The sequence below is a fragment of the Pomacea canaliculata genome, linkage group LG1 (assembly GCF_003073045.1).
Source record: "Pomacea canaliculata isolate SZHN2017 linkage group LG1, ASM307304v1, whole genome shotgun sequence".
In the NCBI taxonomy this organism is placed as follows: domain Eukaryota; kingdom Metazoa; phylum Mollusca; class Gastropoda; order Architaenioglossa; family Ampullariidae; genus Pomacea; species Pomacea canaliculata.
The window spans coordinates 11,884,176-11,903,109 of NC_037590.1; the positions used below are offsets into that span (position 1 = coordinate 11,884,176).

General features: G+C 43.3%; 1 protein-coding gene and 2 pseudogenes across 1 annotated transcript; 1 reads left to right on the forward strand and 2 right to left on the reverse strand.

Moving 5' to 3' along the window:
• On the reverse strand, nucleotides 1-9,911 carry LOC112559812 (annotated as a pseudogene).
• LOC112561716 lies at nucleotides 1,957-3,182 on the forward strand. Its single transcript, XM_025234347.1, has 3 exons — nucleotides 1,957-2,165; nucleotides 2,493-2,566; nucleotides 2,912-3,182. The coding sequence occupies exons 1-3, from the start codon at nucleotides 2,017-2,019 to the stop codon at nucleotides 3,001-3,003; spliced, it is 315 nt and encodes a 104-aa protein (XP_025090132.1). The 5' UTR covers nucleotides 1,957-2,016; the 3' UTR covers nucleotides 3,004-3,182.
• Nucleotides 8,227-18,934, reverse strand: part of LOC112561710 — a 22,138-nt pseudogene continuing 11,430 nt past the window's right edge.

The following is an 18,934-nucleotide window of genomic DNA, read 5'->3' on the forward strand; positions in this document are numbered from 1 at the left end:
GTGTGTTGGGTGGGGGGCTTGACCCTGACTCCAGTACCAAGTTCTCTGATGAACAGGATGAAGAGCAGGATGATGGCCACCCACTGCGCCTTCCTTTCATTTCCTCCACGGTTAAAACCTGAGTTGAGCCACATATTTTTCTCTCATTCCTTTTTTGCTAATTTCAGGTTGTCGTTCCCATTTCTCTCATTCCACCCACCCAACCATAACTCATTTCGTTAGATTACAAAATGTAACTGTTTGCAGGTAAATTGTCTACTTTCCTTCGAGCGCACAAACCTACACTGCGTGCATGCGTGAAGCATCGCTGTAAACATGTAATTTTATAGCCTTTCCAGAAAGGTTAAGCTTACCCAGAAGATTCTAAAGCTGTAGAGAAACTGATGTGGTAGATGTGTGAGCTAACAATATACCTAGCAGCATTCCACACAAGCGTGATCAAAAACAAACAAGAACGAACAAATATAGACTGGTATTAACCAGCACAAAAATACAGCAGTGACCAAAGTTTGTATACACTCTTAAAGTGCGCATCGTCGTGCAGTTCCAAATAGCTTCTAACGTTCATATCAGATGACACGGCAACAACGACAGCATTGCGGTTCTCGGTTGTACCTCGTTGGCGGAGTTGAACTTGATCGTAGACATGAACAACAACAAAAAAAAAAATTTGATCTGAACCAATGCAAAACAGAACAACAAAAGCAGTTACCAAAGTTTGTATATAAGGGACACAGCTCATTTCTTGCCGTTTGCATCATCGTGCTGTTCCAAAAAGATTATAACGTCCATCCCAGATGACACGGCGACAACGACATCACTGCAGTCGTCGGTCACACCAGCACCTCTTCGGTGGAGGCGCCATTTATAACGAGCGGCTTGGCCTTGTACAGGCGCCACAGCTGCACAAGCAAGTCTGTGATGACGACGTTGTTGGAGTTTTTGGCGATGACGCGCAGAACAAAGATGCCGTCATCTCTCAGGTAGTTGTCTGCAAATCTGGTGGCCAGGCGCCGCTCTTCTTCTCCGCCACCCAGCTCCCCTGACGCCTACAACATACAGCTGTCTAGCTCTAATACCTGTAATATACAGCGGTCTAGTTCTAATATCTGTAATGTACAGCGGTCTAGTTCTAATATCTGTAATGTACAGCGGTCTAGTTCTAATATCTGTAATGTACAGCTATCCGGTCTCTAACATCAAACATCAAAGACTTTGAGATAAAGTACGAGTGCAATGTACGAGTACGGTTTGCGCTTTACGTCATCGGCTGCGCAAAGGCGGACTACTACAGACGGCGACGCGTAAATCGAGATCCACAGAATATTTTGAAAAAGAACCATGTATGAAATAATTAGAAAATAGATCAGATAAGTAAATAACGACATGTTCCATGCACAAACGAAAGAATCACAGTTCATTGAGTAAAATGACCAAATAAGAAAAATCCTCAAAAGACTATTTGCAACAACTACTTGACACGAAAATTCACTATCACAACTGACTCATGCCAACCCACATTCTCATCCTCACTTCACCAAATACCTTGAGGATTTTCTGGACGTATTGCGCACGATTGTCTGGCAGTAAGGCCCTGATGAACCAGAATAAGAAGCTGGACAAGGTCACGATGGCAACCATGACGAACCAGAACCACAGGAAGCTGAAGATCTGCTCGTTGAAAAGGTTGATGGGCAAGGCACACTGAAAGGTCCAGTCCTGCGAGTTTTGCAGCTGCCTGATCTTGAGATCACACATCGTCACCTGCAGACACCACAGACAAGCACCGAGTGAGCTACGTTGTCTTGAGGCCCCGTGTCATTGTTTCCTCAGCTGCTTCACGGATTTAAAGAAAAAAATTCGGCAGTTCGATGATCCTCTAAATGCAAGAGCTCGTGTGCGCAAAGCGTGTACTCCCTCACACGCACGAACGCACAAGACAGAGGGGAGATATAAAGGGGCTGCACTCATGGCCGCAAGGGAAACTCGTCGGTTAGAGTTATCTTTCGTAACGTGATGCTAGGAAACGACATGACACAAGCAAGCGAAGGTGATCGTCTGAGGCAAAGTGGACAATTTTGTTCTGCAATTAACTGTCAGAGCGCCAGGTTTAAATTAAGTCCTGAAAGAAAACATTTCCACTCCTTCCCAAAGGACGACGAGAGGTAAGCTACGTATTTATTATCAAATTACGATCGATGAGTGTACTGTAGTTGAGAGCAGTCTAGTACAACGCGGTTGCTCGATTACTATGGTGGTTATTAAAACGGACTTTATTGATTATACTGTGAAACTGAGAGATGAGTTTTCATTTATCCGATGACGAACCTATTTAACTTTGTTATAGTATTATCATTTAAGGTATTCGTCACTGGGGGGAGGTGTTGGCTATAACGTTTGACTTAAGCACATAGTCTCATAATGCTATTACTTGTTAATTTTGCATTACTACAATATTTGTTATTAATATATTGAAAAAATTATTACAACAGGTGCAAAATATGGATGAATTTTACAAGAAGAAAATATTTTGACCATCTTACACTGTCTGATGTGTATAGAAAAGGTGATTGTCTTTGTTCTGATCATTTCGAGGAAAGTCAGTACAACTGTCCAACCCCAAAAAAAGTCTTGTCTGGAATGCTGTACCCACAGTTTTCTCCATTCCAAATCCACCATGCAAGGTTGATAATTATGATTATTAGATTATAATATATTCCCATATATAGAACTAAGCCATATTTTACCATCATAGGCCTTTGTTTCTGTCAGGATTTCCCAGACAGCTGTAGTCTTGAATGGTTTCTAAATCATGTCTTCTTGCTATTTTTCATTCATTAAGAAAATATTTATAAAGGAAGGAGTGATATTGTCCAGAATATTATAAGCATTTTTATACATCTATTTGCAGAAGAACAAGCAGATATTGCAGTTGAGCCTGCATGCTCTAGAACTGGGCCAGATGCTCCTACAAAAGCTGAATTAAAGCTAAATCTCAGTTGATTCGACTTCTGCGGGAAGAGCTAATAAGCATTGACCTCTGCTGTCCACTTGGTGCATGTGATCTGAAAGGGAGTGTGATTAATCTATTATCAATGTTCACTTTAATTTTTCTCTTAAAGATAGCTGTGTTGTTTTTTGACAAAGGAACAAAAAGAAATTAAAAAAATGTTGAAGTTACATCATTTGTTGCTTTTAATCTAAAGGAATTTAAAATCGTTTTAGAACAGTGTGAAAGAAAATGTTATAATCTTTTAAAGTACATGTGTGAATGATCCTTTTTGAGTATCTGCTTGCTGTATATTTCCTAGTAAGCTTCGCTGTTATCTTTAAATTGTCCACCAATGTTCTTACAATAAGGGATATGAAGGTATATATATACATTATTAATAATAGTATTATGATTTGTTATTTATTATGAGTATTAGTAGTATGTGATTTATGTGAGAATTTATTGCTGCATGCTTATATGTAAACAGAAATCTATGCCTCAGTATGTGAGCAAGTCTTCTGAATGGGGGCATGTTTGTGTCATGTTTATATTCATGTGTAAGTCTGTTTTTAACTGCTTTTCTTATAGTCATAAATTCTCATAAATTAGATTTTTATGCATTTTAAATGATGCACATTTGTGCTAGAGTCAGCAGTCATACATGTATTCAAACTCTCCCAAACTACCCTCATCTAAGCAATTCCCATCAATAAAAGACACAAAAATCTGTTCTTAGATAACAGTCATTTCATATCGCAAACACATAGACATTTACTCCAAAGATAAACACTGCTAACGACGACTTTGTTTAGCAGTGCTTGATAGTAGCAGCTGTTGCGTAGCATCCCGTTTCGAAGGGACGCAACTGCGTCACTACTTTTCTTAACAAGTAAAGACAAAGAAGGAGTGCAGCCTCTCTATATCTAGCCTCTCTGGTAAAGATAGAGATGCTATCTCTACCACTGCCACATCTGAGAGCTTAGATCACCCTAAACAGACCTCTGAGGTTGGCAGATACTGTAAAAGACCCTTCCCTGACTCCAGTCCCTGACTCCGGTCCCAAGAACACAAGCCATCTTGCTGGTTACCTTGGGAAAGTACGGTGACTCCGCCCAGGTGCGCGTGTAATACAGGCCGGAAAGTAACTTAAAGCCGAACAGTGAGTACCAGTTGCCCATGAAGCTGTTGAGGAGGAAGAACTGGCTGATAATGTTGATGCAGTAGAGCAGTTTGATGAAGATGTACAGCCCCGACAGGTAGGAGCCGTGCCGTTTGCCAAAGCAAAAGCAGTACAGTTTAGAGATCTGCAACAACAGGTTTGGAGATAGGGGATAGTTACAACGAGCCTGGTCATTTCAGACAGCGGCGCGGTTAAGAGATTTTCAATTAGGCAGCCATTCATTCGCGCGCGCGCACACACACACAGTTCATGTGAACGATATTTACCAAAATATACAGATCAACGTTAACAAAGTAACGGATTTTGTTGTTGTTGTTGTTGTTGTTGTTGTTGTTGTTGTTGTTGTTGTTGTTGTTAACAAAACGAAGAAAAAAACAGTCGGGATGGCTGTTTCCTGCTCTAACTAGAACCTCACTAGCCGTGTACACGCCGGATGCTTCTCTCACCTTCTGTCTGATTCGCATCATGAGGTTCCACTGGTACTGGCGGTGAGCATCCAGCCAGCGGTCCATGTAGCTGGCGATCTGTCTGATCGTCTCCGGGTACTTGCCTCCTTCGCCCAGCTGCGCCTCCAGCGTCAGGGTCACGATCTGCACAGGACGCACGTGCTGTCAACATGACCCACCCGCTGCACGCGCCACCTTCGCCTAAGTCACACTCTAACACCCTCGTCATTTCCCCTCGTAAAATACATAAAAAGCAACTATACGCCAGGAAAATGTAACTGTTCTCGCGCGCGTATGCACATATAATCAGACCACGAAGGGTGGGAACGTCCGACTAGAATCACTAGATGACCGTTTAAATTTAACAGCTTTTTCCATATGAACAAAAATTTATATTAAAAAACATAATAATAACTTAAACTTTTAGGGACAAGCAATGAACGCCTCCATTACGTGATAGACAGGATGTATACACATGACAGGACATACACGTATATATGCTTTTTCGGTCCGTCTGCGTGTATTGCAGTGACTCACAGGACAGGCAGTGCCAGGCAGGCTGGTAGCGTACACGTAGCCAAAGAGTCAACACGCTGTGGCGAAACTACGGCTTAATCAAATATAGAAGACTAATTTTTTGGATGATAATTTTATGACCCGCTAATGATGCTATAAATATGAAAATAGCCTTCGGCCAAAAAGTTTCGTCACTCCTTGCATAAGCCCTCCCCCGGCCTACCCCAAAGCTCGCTCACCTTGTCCAGATCGACACCCGAGGCGCCAGACAGCAGCCTCCAGATGATGCAGGGCAGCTTGAAGAGCAGCGCCATGAAGAGCAAGTGATGGGCACCCACTGGTAGTAGCTCAGCTCTGCCTTCCTCCTCATTTCCTCTATGGACGGCACCCGGTCCTTTGACGGCACGTAGTAGGTGTTGTGTACCCAGCAGTACGTCTTGGCGTAGGACCTGCGGAGGAGACCACACATACACCCACACTGGACACGCACAGCGGCAAAGTAGGCTACGGGTAGCATGGTGATGAGACCATCACTGTGGGTGTCGTCACAGTTTAATGTCGACTTTGCCGATGATTTTAAGTCTATAATCTTAGATTAAGGACAAAAACGGTTTTAAGGACTAATGGGATTCAATGAGGAGGTGAAACTCTGTGCAAGATATTACTTCCCCAAATGTTCACGTCACATTTAGCTTAATGAATCCTAATAAATGTTCCTCGCCCTCCCGTTAGTCGTCGCCTTTGTACTCCTGTATAATTCCCACCTCTGTGTTGTTGGTCTCTTTTGTGTAGGTTTGTATTTCGGGATCGGACGAGGGCTGGTGAGAGAGTCCATTCACCCAAATTTCGGAAGATATTTGCACTGATAATTTGCACCCAATAAGTAAATAAGTAAAAAATAAGTACCCAATAAGTAGAAAAAAGCATTTGCCTCTCACTAATATTTTAATCATGAAGTATCTATACTCTGCATCTGTGTCTATTATATTATATTTTAACCAACATTTATTTTCTAGATATTATTACTTCGTGAGTAGATGGGTGTCTGAAATAATTCGATAAGGGGATGAATAGTTTATTTGCTACCATCATTTGTTGCTTGAAGTAAGTTGCTCTAGTGCAGTACACAAGGGTAAATAAAGTCTTGCCACTGTTATTGTTATGCAATAAATGAGCAAGTCAGATCGAAAGGAAGAAAGAAAGAAAGGAATGGAGAGAGGAATAAATGTTGAAGGGACTAAAAATATAATCACGTGATGGCGCCGTCGTTGGAAACAGAGGCAGAGAGGCACTCTATGGGGTACCCACGTACTGCCCGCCCCCCACAAAGACTGCGAAGATGACGAGCATGGTGGTGGTGTACAGGTGGCTCAGGCGGTCCGCGCGGTCGTCGTCGTTGCTACCCTGCAGCTTGGTGTAGGTGGCGAAGCCAGCAACGATGGCATTGATCCTGTCAGCGCATGCACATCTTAAGGGTAATTCACACAATGTGGTGACAGCTGAGAGCCTGAGCATTTCAGTCATACCTTGTCTGATGTCGTTAACCTCGTCGCCGCCTTTCTATTGTCCGCGTTTCACCATTCAGAAGGCTTCACGCACTAGGTAGTCTAAGGGGAATAACTGTGATACGTGTAACAAGGGCAAAAGAGTTGTCGACCTGGATTTTCTATAGGTGCTGATTATTTTGAGTTCATTTGTTAGAAGAAAGATCTAAATGATAAATTCGTTTTGAAAATGCTGAAATATATTTTGTTCATTCCTTTACAATTTAAATGATTCCTGCATTTAATGTTAATAGTTAGAAAACATATAAAGTAACTATATGAACTGTCCCATGCTCTTGTCACCTATAAAACAATTCCTCAAATTATTTTTTAAGTAAGCATTAAGTAAAACCTTGTAATTAAACAGAAAAAATAGTGAAAAAAATCAGAAATGCTGCGAGTTAATTCAAGCAAAGAAAGTTTGGAATTTTCGAACACATAAAAAGTGAAAATCGTAAAAAGCTCACCTCTTATACTTTTTAATGAAACTAGTTACGTACCAATGACCGGTGCTTTCAGAATTTGATGCAACTTTACGTTTGTATTTATCTCGTAATTATTTATTACAATTCCCAGCTATCTCAGTCTGGAGACAAGTTGAGATTTCCCTGCGACAAATCATCGTTTCATGTAAAATATTCAATACTCGAGACTCCGTGCTATCAGTGTTGAGACTTTAAGTAACAAAGCATTCCACAACATGGTTTATAATTCCTATGACGAACAGTAAAGTTTTAATTTATTTCTTTTCAAGGTTTTGATATCACACATAATTGTCCGTGTACGCACATAAACTCACTTTTGAGTCTAAAATATGCTTATAGGAATATTAGATCACTATTCCAACTGCCTCTGCGTGTGTTGTTTTGTGTTGGAGCTTTTTAAAAGCTATAACACCTTGAAAATTTTTTCCTTTTTTATATATATATAAAACAACCTCGATTTTTTTTTTTTTATTTTTTAATTTTTTTTCACGATCAGATTAAAACACACCTGAAGGGATTAAGGGAGACAACAACCTAACAGGTTTCTGTTGTCTCCCTTAGACCATCAGACAACAACCTAACAGGTTTCTGTTGTCTCCCTTAGACCATCAGACGTCCCCTGCATCCTCGATCTAGTCCGCTGGTCACTCCAATCTTGTTTCCGGATATCATTTCATTTTTTAAATTATAAACTGTGTGTAGACGTGAGTGAACAAAGCATTGGTAAAGAAATTAAAAATAATTATGTATGAGATCAATCATTAAATTTTTTTTGAATGAATTTCTGCCTCTGTGTTACTATGACTACTGAAGGCCAGCACTTGCACTTGGGACTGTCAGAAGCGCCAGCCTTGTTCACATGAGAGTCGCTATTAACAATAAATCTGATAATAAAAGTTGGTCGTATTGTTTGACCCCTCACGCAGGACAGGGCTAAAAGTTACTCTGCAATAAACAAAACTAATTATTTATAAATTTGCCTACGGTTTTAAAGTTACAGAGTTGTTTCGGACGCTCAGTCGTAGGTCACAGGTCATTCATTACCCAAAAACGTCGCCACACATTAAGTTTGTAGGCTTGTTTTTATTTCAAAATAGATGTGCTACATTTCAACAATTGCATCATCAGCACAATTTTCACCCGCATTCTCAAAAGCACTTCATTATTATTAATGTTATGTAAGAAAATAGTTTTCTACCAAGAAAAGCACATTACATGTATTTACAGTCATATTTTCACTAAGTCGCTGTCCAGAGAATTCGTCGCCACTATACTACAGACAGCACAGTTGTCAATAAATTCTTTGTATTTTTTCTTTTTGGCAAAAAGACAAGTGTCTCGCACACATTTAACACGGAATGTATCTTACACAAATGTGCGAAAATAGCAAGCTTAGCGGATTTTGCATCAGTGCTGATTTGATTTCATTTTTTTCAATAAAGGCAACAACAACAAAAATCAATCAAATGTGTCCATCTTTGACTAAGAATCAATCTTTACTGGCACTGTAATACAAAAACAGCAATGGTATATAAGTACGACTTTCCCAACAGCCTCACTAATTTTCTCGCACACAAAACTCGTACAGGACCAGCTACCCACATTTACAGTGACAAATGGAAATGTGAAGTGTACAAGCTACTGGATTTCCATACAACCTCCACGCACACAGTGTAGTTGTAGCCCACAGGTAAAAATGCCCTCCTCGGTCACAGTAGCTTCAGGAATTTAAATGTCCTCCCCAGTTCCTTGCGCGCAACAGTCAAGCGTGGGACATGAAAGTTTATGAAGATAAGAAGAAAAGAATGGTTTCGTAAAAATTCCTAGATGTCAAGCCACTTTCTAATATTCGAAAATTTATCACGCATAAGGCACGAGTGAACAGATCGTGACTAGCTTTATCTCACAAATCAGAAAAGGCACTTGTAGTGTGTACAGTCAAAATATATTACAACAGCGGTCACGTGTGTGGAGAAAAAAAGCTAAATTTGTTTTGGGTTTCAAAAAAAAAAACAAAAAAACAGACAATGTTCAAGTGATATGTTATCAAATATTAGGCTTCTGACAAAATGGTGGTCTGCATAATCTGACAGAACATCGCTGTACATTTGAAAGATTTCAAAATCCACGTGATTTGACCGCGAGTGCAATGTTACTCTCAAATACCATTCAAAATAAACATATCAAATTCAAATAACTTGATTATACGATGTCTTTCATTGCAAGTTCTTTCGAAAATCTTTAGTTAAAAAAATTAATTTCGTCGTCAGAAAAATGTTTTTTCACGGATGTAAAGGCTATTTAAAAGTCAAAGACCATCAAACTCCCACAATTTATGGCAACAAGCCAACATTATTTAATACACGAAAAAATATGAATATATAAATGTGTGCTGGATGCGAGTAGCTGATCTGGTAAATAACACAATTTCCTTAAGGCCAACTTTGTACATAAATTTAATTTAAAGAAATGCAGGCACTAATACAGAACGTGAGGTCTGCGTACCAAACATTCACTGGCACCAACGTTGAACGATGTTTACAAGTAAATGCCGCGTACTGGCGGTTCCTTTACAAGCCACAGAAAAGCTTTGTACACAAAAGGACACAACAACATCAAAGGTTGCTGCGGCCTTTGACCTCTCCACCCACATACCCTGCACGAGGAAGACAAGACGATACCAGACAGACTGCTGGTGGCACCAAGACTGCCGTGAGCCAAACAGTCTGTTCTGGTGATGGAAGACATAGCGTGTTGTTGAGACTCGTGTCCAGAACCAAGACAACGAATCGACCATAGTTTAACAAGCACATGCACAATATATGTACAAACAAAAGTCAACAGCCTTTCTTTAAAAAAAAAACAAAAAAAAAAAAAAAAAACAAAAACGCATACATACATTTGGAGAAGGGGAATGAAGGTGTCCAAAAGTCAGGATATACAAATCTATTTAGCTGGTGGAGGGTGTAGACGCCATGACATCATGGACGTGTATTTATTAGTTCATGATGACATCGTGTGACTAGAGGTGTAAAGATGGCTCTCCCCATAATCGTGCGACAAACTGGAGGCGATTGGTAAATAACAGGATGGGTAGGATGACAAATCAAATGCCCAAAACAAGGTTACAGTGGACAACTTTCGATTTTTTAAAATTATTTTCACCTGCGTTTTATGTGTGACTGGGGGCGGCGAGATAATTTAAGCTGATAATTAAAAATAAAATGCTCAAGGAAGTGGGAGAGAATTTTCGCCACTCCTAACACCACTGCCTAGGGGCCAGAAATACAAATCTCTTTTTATCAGCAGTTACCTCCCCTACTATCAGTATTATCTTCACCTGAATCGGGTGCACACATACTACATATCGCACCCATCTCACGATCGGCGATACACCTGACTTGACTCTACACTCTATTTTCCCCAAAATAACCCACGCATATAGTACAACCGCTCACCCGAAACTATCTCTGGCCACAGACGAGAAGTTTCACCTCTATCCTGTTACCACCCATCTGCATCGCTTCTCAGTACCCGTTCAGGATCTGCGGATGAAACAAAGGATGTGACTATGCTTCGAACGAAGCTTTCGACTAGTGAGGATGGCTGTGACGAGGGACTAGATTTGGATAGTCGTACTTCATTGGGCAGGTCTGACATTTGTTACCCCGAGTATACAGCCACACAAGAGATCTGTTCTGTAAACCCTGTTCTCCTGTTTTACTTATTTTTGGTCAAGGCCGCTATGGACTACACACACACATCACACGCAAGTCACGCGCTACAAGCGAAGGAATGAGAGTGTCGTGGGAATGTTCACCGATAACAAAAACCACAGACCACGTGATATGATCAGAGGGCAAACCCTAATGTGATATTTGATTGTCATGGCCGGTGAGATATGGGCAATGAAAATAAAATATCAAACTGTAAGTATGGTAAGACGCGTCCTTTTTCACGGAGAAACAAGTGCGCAAGCAGTAGAGTCATCTTCTCGAACTACCGCTGACACACCTAGCTGTTCTTTCTCCCACTCTCTTCCTTCACAATATGGAAGAACGAGTTTCCACATGCATGAAACCCTATTACATATTTCAGCGATGACGTTTTACAGTGCCAGGTAATACAAACAAGTAAATCTCAAAAAAAGCAATTCTAAAAAAAAACCTACACCGCCAAGGCTACCAAATCTCCAATTACTCGTTACTGACAATGCAAACTTTAACAGTTTTTCACATATATTCGTTAGACCTGTTTTGTGCTCAACATGGACATCGTTGTATAAGATGAAAGGCACGTACGAGAAAAAGGCATTAACAATTCGTAGATAGTTCATCAGAAACATCGACTCCCACAATCCCCTCATATATAATCACTCAGCAAATTCGCGCAAACATTTTGTGCATTTTTTTTAGTTTGATCTTTACTTCCCAAGCAGTGCTCCTCACTCAAAGGAAATGTTACGATCGTGCTTTGACAGCACTTCCCGGCGCATAAAATCTTCCAATCTGCCCGAGGCTGACTCAGGCTGGCGACTCGTTGGTGTAGTCTTCATCGCCGACGGCGGTCTTGCGGATCATGGGCTTGTTCTTGTAGGTTTTCCACATCTCCAGAACAAGGTCTGACAGCAGAATGTCGTTGGAGTTCTTGGCGATGATGCGCAAGACAAAGATGCCGTCGTCACGCAGGTACTGGTCAGCGAACTGCCGCGCCAACTTCTTGTCGGCCTCGCCACGAAGCTCGTCAAGGATGCGCAGATACTTCTTGATGTACGCCACGCGGTTGAAGCGGATGAGCGCGCGCCAAAGCCAGAAGATGAAGTTGCCCACCGTCAGCACGGCTACGAAGCAAAACCAGAACCAGAGGAAGATGAAGACCTTCTCGTTGAAGAGATTGATAGGCAACACGCACTGTACGGTGTAGCGCTGGATGTTGGACAGCTGCCTGACATCGAAGTCGCAGAGGGTGACTTTCGGGAAGCGAGGTGACTCGCGCCAGGTGTGGTCACTGGCCAGGCCGTTGAGAACCTCAAAGCCATACAGTGAGTACCAGCTGCCCATGAAACTGTTTAGGATGAAGAACTGGCAGATGACATTAACGACGTACAGCAGCTTGACGAAGATGTAGAGCCCCGTCAGGTAGGTGCCGTCTCGCTTGGCGCACAGAAAGCAGAACACCTTCGACACGCGTTGGCGCATGCGTACAAGGGCGTTGAAGGTATACTGGCGGTGAGCCTCCAGCCAGCGGTCCAAGTACAGCGAAATGTGCTTGATGGTCTCCTGCCGCTTGGCCGGGTCGCCGAACTGTGTGGACATGGTCATGTTGACGATCTTGTCCAGGTTAATGGCCGAGCCGCCGTTAAACATGCGCCAGATCAGACACGGGAACTTGAAAAGGAAGGCCATGAACATCAGGATGATGGGAACCCACTGATAGTATGTCAACTCTTCCGAATCGCGCCGGTGGTGCTCCGTGGGGATGGTGTCTTCCATGGGGATGTAGTAGGTGTTCTTCACCCAGCAGTACGACTTGGTGTAGGCAATAAATGCCCCGTGAAGTGGGCGGGGGTCCAGCACTCGATGGGGTTGCCCACATACTGGCCGCCCGAAATAAAGAGGGCGAAGATGGCCAGCAAGATGACAGTAAAGATGTGGTTCAGCCGGTCCACCCAGTCATCGTCGTTGCTGCTTGTTAGTTTGGAGAAGGAGGCCCAGCCTCCCAAAATCGCCGAAACCCTGTAGTGCAAGAAAATGTTTAAGCATAAGTAAATTATGTACTAATACGGGGAATGATTGCTTTATCAAGTGACGAAGAGAAAATGTGGGGTTCACCGGAATCTTCATTGTTATCATTTAATAATGGAGTGGTGCAGACGCCTCCCAGGTGGATGCGGAGCTCCTTAGAAGAAACAGGATCAAGTAGACTAAGAAAAGAGTCGCGAGCAGAGGCATAAGCGGGTATGACAGAGAAAATATATGTGAAGACTGGCCCTCAAGCCCGATGCCCCTGCCACTAGCTGACATGGTCAACTACACCAAGGAGGTGCACAGCTGTGGTGATTAAAGACGATGTGAGGAAGGACAGAATCTGCCTCATGCTGACTTCATAGGAGACAATTTCAAGCTATTTTCTGTGAATCTCGGCACATTGATAATATATGATTGAAGATGGCGTTCGAAAGAGTTATAGGACACCATGCTGCTCTGAGGGAAGCATTTTTTTCTGGTTCTGAGGATCAGGAAATAATTGTCCCTACAAGACAAAGACGAGACGAGGTGACGTGACTCAAGATGCAGAAACACAGGACAACAAGGTGGGTTACGTGCAGATGTAGATGTGACGTACACGCAACAGGCGGAAAAAGGATGGGTGGCTATAGGGACAGAACAAGACACAGAAGTAGGATGGTCTGAGATAAAGAGGCTGTGAGAAGTAAGACTGAGTTCAGTGAGTTCATTAAAGTAAGAGGTCAAATAATTAAGGAATGGCAAGTGGAACAAGAGGTTGGTGGAGGCGGGTGGATACAGTAATCCCACACAGCGCTAACAGGATCATTGTAGTTCACAGCCGACATTGATAGACGGAGTGTTACAAATTTGTACAGAATTCTGTACCTTGCCTTCCCGTGATCAAAGCGGTTACTTTCGTTTGAGTGCTATTTCAGACACAACAGAGCGAGCTCTTACAAACGTTTCCGGCAATCAGGTTTTACTTAGGCTCAGGTGCCGTGTGCAAAAAAAAACCTCCAAGACTCAGACGTTCCACATCTTGCCTCTCGAGGACCTGTCGGGGGGAGGAGGGTATCACCGACTATCAATCAGGGAAGGTTTCTGATAGCGCATCGTGGTTTCCGTGTCTTAGACAGCAACGGCTTTTGGCGTGACCTCCTTGAGGGCCGGTTATGAGACTGCTGAAGTCAGCTGAATTCCCTTAAGTTCTACAGGTGAACGAGAAAGGCCACGAACTTATCTTATTCTGGCGTCACACATCTGTCTGCTGTGTTGCTTGAGCGTGTAAAAACTGACAGTGTGCGATTTTTTTAATTCTTTCTGAACGGATAACATCAAGATGAAAGTACCCGCCTTAAGTCTGCGAATAATTAAACGTCCTACGATTCCATTTTGAATGTTTCATTCTCCCCAAATTACTCGCAACATCCTATTCTACACTCTAAAAACAAAGTTTGCTCATTCTGGTGGTGGGGCGAACGTCTTTATTAACACAGCCAAAGCGTTGTGCGCCATCTTGCTTCCTGAGGCGCCAGGTAAACGTTCTGTTGAGACCTTGAACGAGTCTCGTGACCCTACCTTCGGCCTACTTTTGGACACGATTCTAGACGCCACAATGGTTACTACAGACAGCCCAAGGTTTTCCTGCTCAAAACTTTGCACTTTAAGTCTTGTCCCTGGCATTGCATCAGCCACGCCGGAAGTCTACCTGTCCACACCACAATCTTGGAGACCTTAATCACAAGACTGCCTGTCTCCACGCATTATCTTACGTTTCTGAAAACCCAGAACATCTTGTAGGCTTATCAGTCGTTCTAGGGGACACATTTTTGCTCCAGAAAAGTAAAGCGTTTCTTTTTCTCGAAAAAAGTTTTGATGATGATGCAACATACTCTATTTTACATGGGATACAGTTTAACAGATTTTTCGGGTTTGTTAATTATTGGAGAACAAATTTTTCAACCTGCTTTAAAACTTTATTGTATCTATGTAAATCTGGTTTTTCTGTTTGCCTAGGTTAAATGCATCGAGAAAAATTAACTATCGAGGTTCAAGCTTATCCTGAGTCTGTGTCCTCCAGGTCTAAAAGAAACTATCCGTACAGTGATATATACATGTATATATATTTTTTTGCCATCAACACAGTATCTGCTCTTCCCAGAGAATCGTGTCTAGCAACGTTCACCTCTGACTTTTTATAATACAAGGATTTAATGAATATTGATGGATTTGCTAACTGCTCTCATTGTGTCTGTGGTCTTGTTCTCACCGCTGATACCGAGGCTTCGTCACACAGAACGACTGTTTTGCATGCAGGGCAAGAGGTCACAGAGAGGGGTCAACGTCCCGACTGTCGACACTAAGTAGGAGACAGCACCACAGGCTGCTCACCACTGCACCAGAAGTCAACACTATGCATGCAAAAGATGGAAGGGGTGAGTGATCGGTGAAAGTCCGGGCTGGAGGCAACACTGACAGCTTACAGGAGCTGAAGCTGCATTTCGTTTCGAATATTTTCAAAGCTGAGAATGACACAGGGCTTATACGCTTTTATCAGATATCCCTAAATCAAACAGAGGACAGTTGGGGGATTAGATGTGTACATCCCACTTCACATGGCCCAGTCAGCCAGCACTCGGGGGTCGGATGTACGAGGGTGGGAGGAGAGAGTAGTGACGTGAAGGAGCTAACCCAAGGTATCTAAGGAAACCAAGCGTGTGAACGGAGACGGGAGGATGGGCGCGGGAAAGGTGGACCGCCCGCTGTGTAGCTTTATTGTGCTTCTTCACACAGGTCCCACGGTCGAGCCCCGGTTACAGTGGGTAGGAGGGTGTGAGCAGGGAAGGGGAGCGATAAGATGTTGACCTTTCACCTTAAACTCGGACACGTCTGCGTTGGTCTGTGCCGTGGGTGTTGAGAACCCACCCTGCACTTATCGAGACGAACTGTCGCCCACATACCGAACGTAAATCAGTTTCTACCCGGCGCGATCTTCCTGCGCCGCGACATGCCGGGGTAGCCAATCAAAACTTATCTTCGGGACAACCGGGTTCAAAAGCAAGACTTAATGAAAAATGCAAAGGTAGGTAGGCGTATCTGTTAAGTGGGTTTCCTTTTCACGTTCACTCGTTTGTCTAAGTAAAAGAAGGGGGGAGAGAGAGAGGGGGTCTTTCTTCTCAGGACAAAGACTCGCTAAGGTAGGGCAGCCTCACATCAAAGACATTGTGGCGATCACGTCCAGGACCGAAGCAGGAAATCGTTACGTAACGTCAGGTGGAAGTGAAGGAGTAACGTGCGTGCCCGCAGGCTGACCAGTTGACCTGACCCTCCACAGGTGGCTAACGGACATCCCAGTGTGCATTGCGACCAGGGGGAAGGGGGCAGAGGTTAGGTCAACACGCGCGCGGTAGGGGAGGGAAGGTGTGTGGGAGGTGTGTGTGTCGTACCGCCACCTCAACCACTGCCTGCTGGGTCTCGCTGACTCCGAAGCTTTGTACAGGATGTTGACTTCCCCCCTCTCTCCCCACCCCAAGCATTACCGCTGCATGATGGGATGCTGTTTCTCGGATTGTCTCCCTGTATCGGCGGTGTGGTGGAACGGACTACAATACGGCAGCAATGAAAAATACACAAAATGTTAATGCGTTTGTCAGGGTTTACACGACAGTTAAAATGTACATTTAAAAAATATTTTAAATGCCAGGCATAGTAGTTGTCACCCAACCAATCTCTGGCGAGAGTGACAACAGGCTTCAAACACGCAAGATAAAACACACAATGGCACTTAAGGGAAGAAGCAATTTGAGAAAGATGAGGCAGGTGATTAAGACAAAATGCCAAGGAGGGGGGAGATGCACTGCTTGCAGCACTGTGGGGCTTCTTTACCGGACACATCATCGTCTAGACTCTACAACGACACGAGTCCAGTTCACTCTTTTCCTGAACGTGTTTTAAACAGACCACATACAGAAGTGCGAGAGCTTGTTTTTTAACTTTATTTTTTTCTGTTTGGTGTGGAAAGGAAAGGTGTTATGTACTTTCGTGAACAGAGAAAAGCCAACGGGGTCTGCATAATTACAGAGGGAGGGAAGTACTTTCCAGGTATCGGGGTAGGGGGAGGTAAATGTACTTATGTTCTAGGCTTTGTGTCCTTTTACATATTTATTTTGGTCGGGAAGGCCGAACGTAAAATTCAGAAACTACTTTACAAATGTCTTGTGAGTGGCGTGTGACTTTGTATCCGAGATAAAGCAACTTTCTGTACACACCCTGTATTTGTCCAGAGACGGCGTTGATCCCGATACTGTACAGTGTACCCACCGACTAGAGTCACTAGACCTTCTGATATCAAACCTGATGACTATGACAAGCTTAGTCTGCAGGTGATAAGACGTTAGTGGCACTACCTCTGTGACCTGTAACCCGTAAATCCACCCACCTACCCACCCTTTGTGAGTACAGGTGTCTAGGTTGCTCAAAAGTCGGTTAATGTCCTCTTTCGTATCAGCTTTTTCTTTACAACTTGTGGCTACGACTGTGCTAGAAAGTATCTCTGGACGTTCAAAGTGTACAGCAAATTATGTTATCACCGGGCTTCTGGCTGTGGCTGGCTGTACACTGGAGCCACGCCGGGTGTATATGTCTGAGATAAGTCAGCTCGTGCCACTGCTCCACAGAGCGTGAGCAAACATGAACAGATAGAAGCTTTAGGAAGAAGAAAGATGAAGATCCCAGAATGCACGCGAGCGCGCGCACACACACACTACTCCAACCACACTGTATTATGAAATTCATATGAATATATTCATATATATTCATTATGAAAAAATGAAAATATACTTGACTTGCTGGCGACAAACATCTCTGTAACAGGATGTAAAAATGGTTCTGCAAAGTTTATTCCGGCGAATTCAGCACCCGTAGCAGTTACGAAATATTCTTTTTATTACTTTTTTGGTCGGTTTTCAGGCGGCATTCTACAAATTGTGTGATGCATGTCATAACTCCACCCGACCTGCTGGTGTTTATCAAGTTATGTCTAGTCTCAGGTTGACTGTTAACGAGATCTTGGCCAGGCACCGGTGCCAAGCTGATAAGACTTTACAAACCACCTGACTGTGTGTATGTGTGTGTGTATGTGGATGAGATGAAGAGGGTGGTGAGGGGAGAAGGTAAGGAAGGCGCGTGCATGCAAAATAAACAGGTGAGTACGCGCGCGTGCTGTCACCAACGTCATCATCAGGTGAGGGCGGATTTTCCGAGTTAACAACATCAGTCGTCGCCACGTCGAGAAGCAGCTGTCAGCCAGCTGCAGTGGTGTATACTGATGGGCCATCAGCCTGATTACGCAACAATAGCTCAGCTGTGGTCTTACCTATTGTCATATTGCAAAAAGCCATAGATTTGTGTGTATATAAATAGATAACAGCATAATGTTACAGAATAAAGCCAACCATGAAAAACAATTTCCAGTTGTGATGTTTTAATTTCACGCCGATGCCTTTTGATGTGAAGTCAGAGACACCTGGGTGTCATGGCGATGTGCTTTACCGCACGACTCCTGCCCTCCGGCTGATCAACCAGTCAGACGATGCTCCATCGCGTGAATGTAGAAAGGTGTCTACTATTTTCGCTTAAATTTTAAACCAAAGCAACAATTCGTGTAAAGCGGATGTGGTGTTGGGGACCGGTAGCGGCGAGGCCCCTAGACATCATCCCCCCTACCCCGTACCTCCGTCTGGCCTTTTGGAGTCGCCAGGTCAAGGTTGCTCTGAGCAGGGCTCACCTGTGTCGCGTTGTAATGCCGAGCGACATGTCAAAGGTCATGTGAACACAATAAGAAAAAAATCACTGCTAGACCAAACTAGCCGCACCACGCCGTGAAACGTCACCTGTTTGTCAGGTTACAAGGTTACGTAGCCAACGGGTCAACGTCTTTAGTTCGATGAAACGATGACTTTTTCGATAATCGTATTTTTTCCCCGAGTTATCATTTCAAAAGGGACAGTAATCAACAAGTTTAATAAACCTTTCTATAGTGAA

Excerpts from the sequence above, each read along its gene's own strand:
- LOC112561716 (XM_025234347.1), top strand. The coding sequence starts at position 2,017 with ATGCTAGGAAACGACATGACACAAGCAAGCGAAGGTGATCGTCTGAGG. Across the intron at positions 2,166-2,492 it reads TTCCCAAAGGACGACGAGAG|GTGCAAAATATGGATGAATT; the intron begins GTAAGCTACGTA and ends TTATTACAACAG. Across the intron at positions 2,567-2,911 it reads GTCTGATGTGTATAGAAAAG|AAGAACAAGCAGATATTGCA; the intron begins GTGATTGTCTTT and ends ATCTATTTGCAG.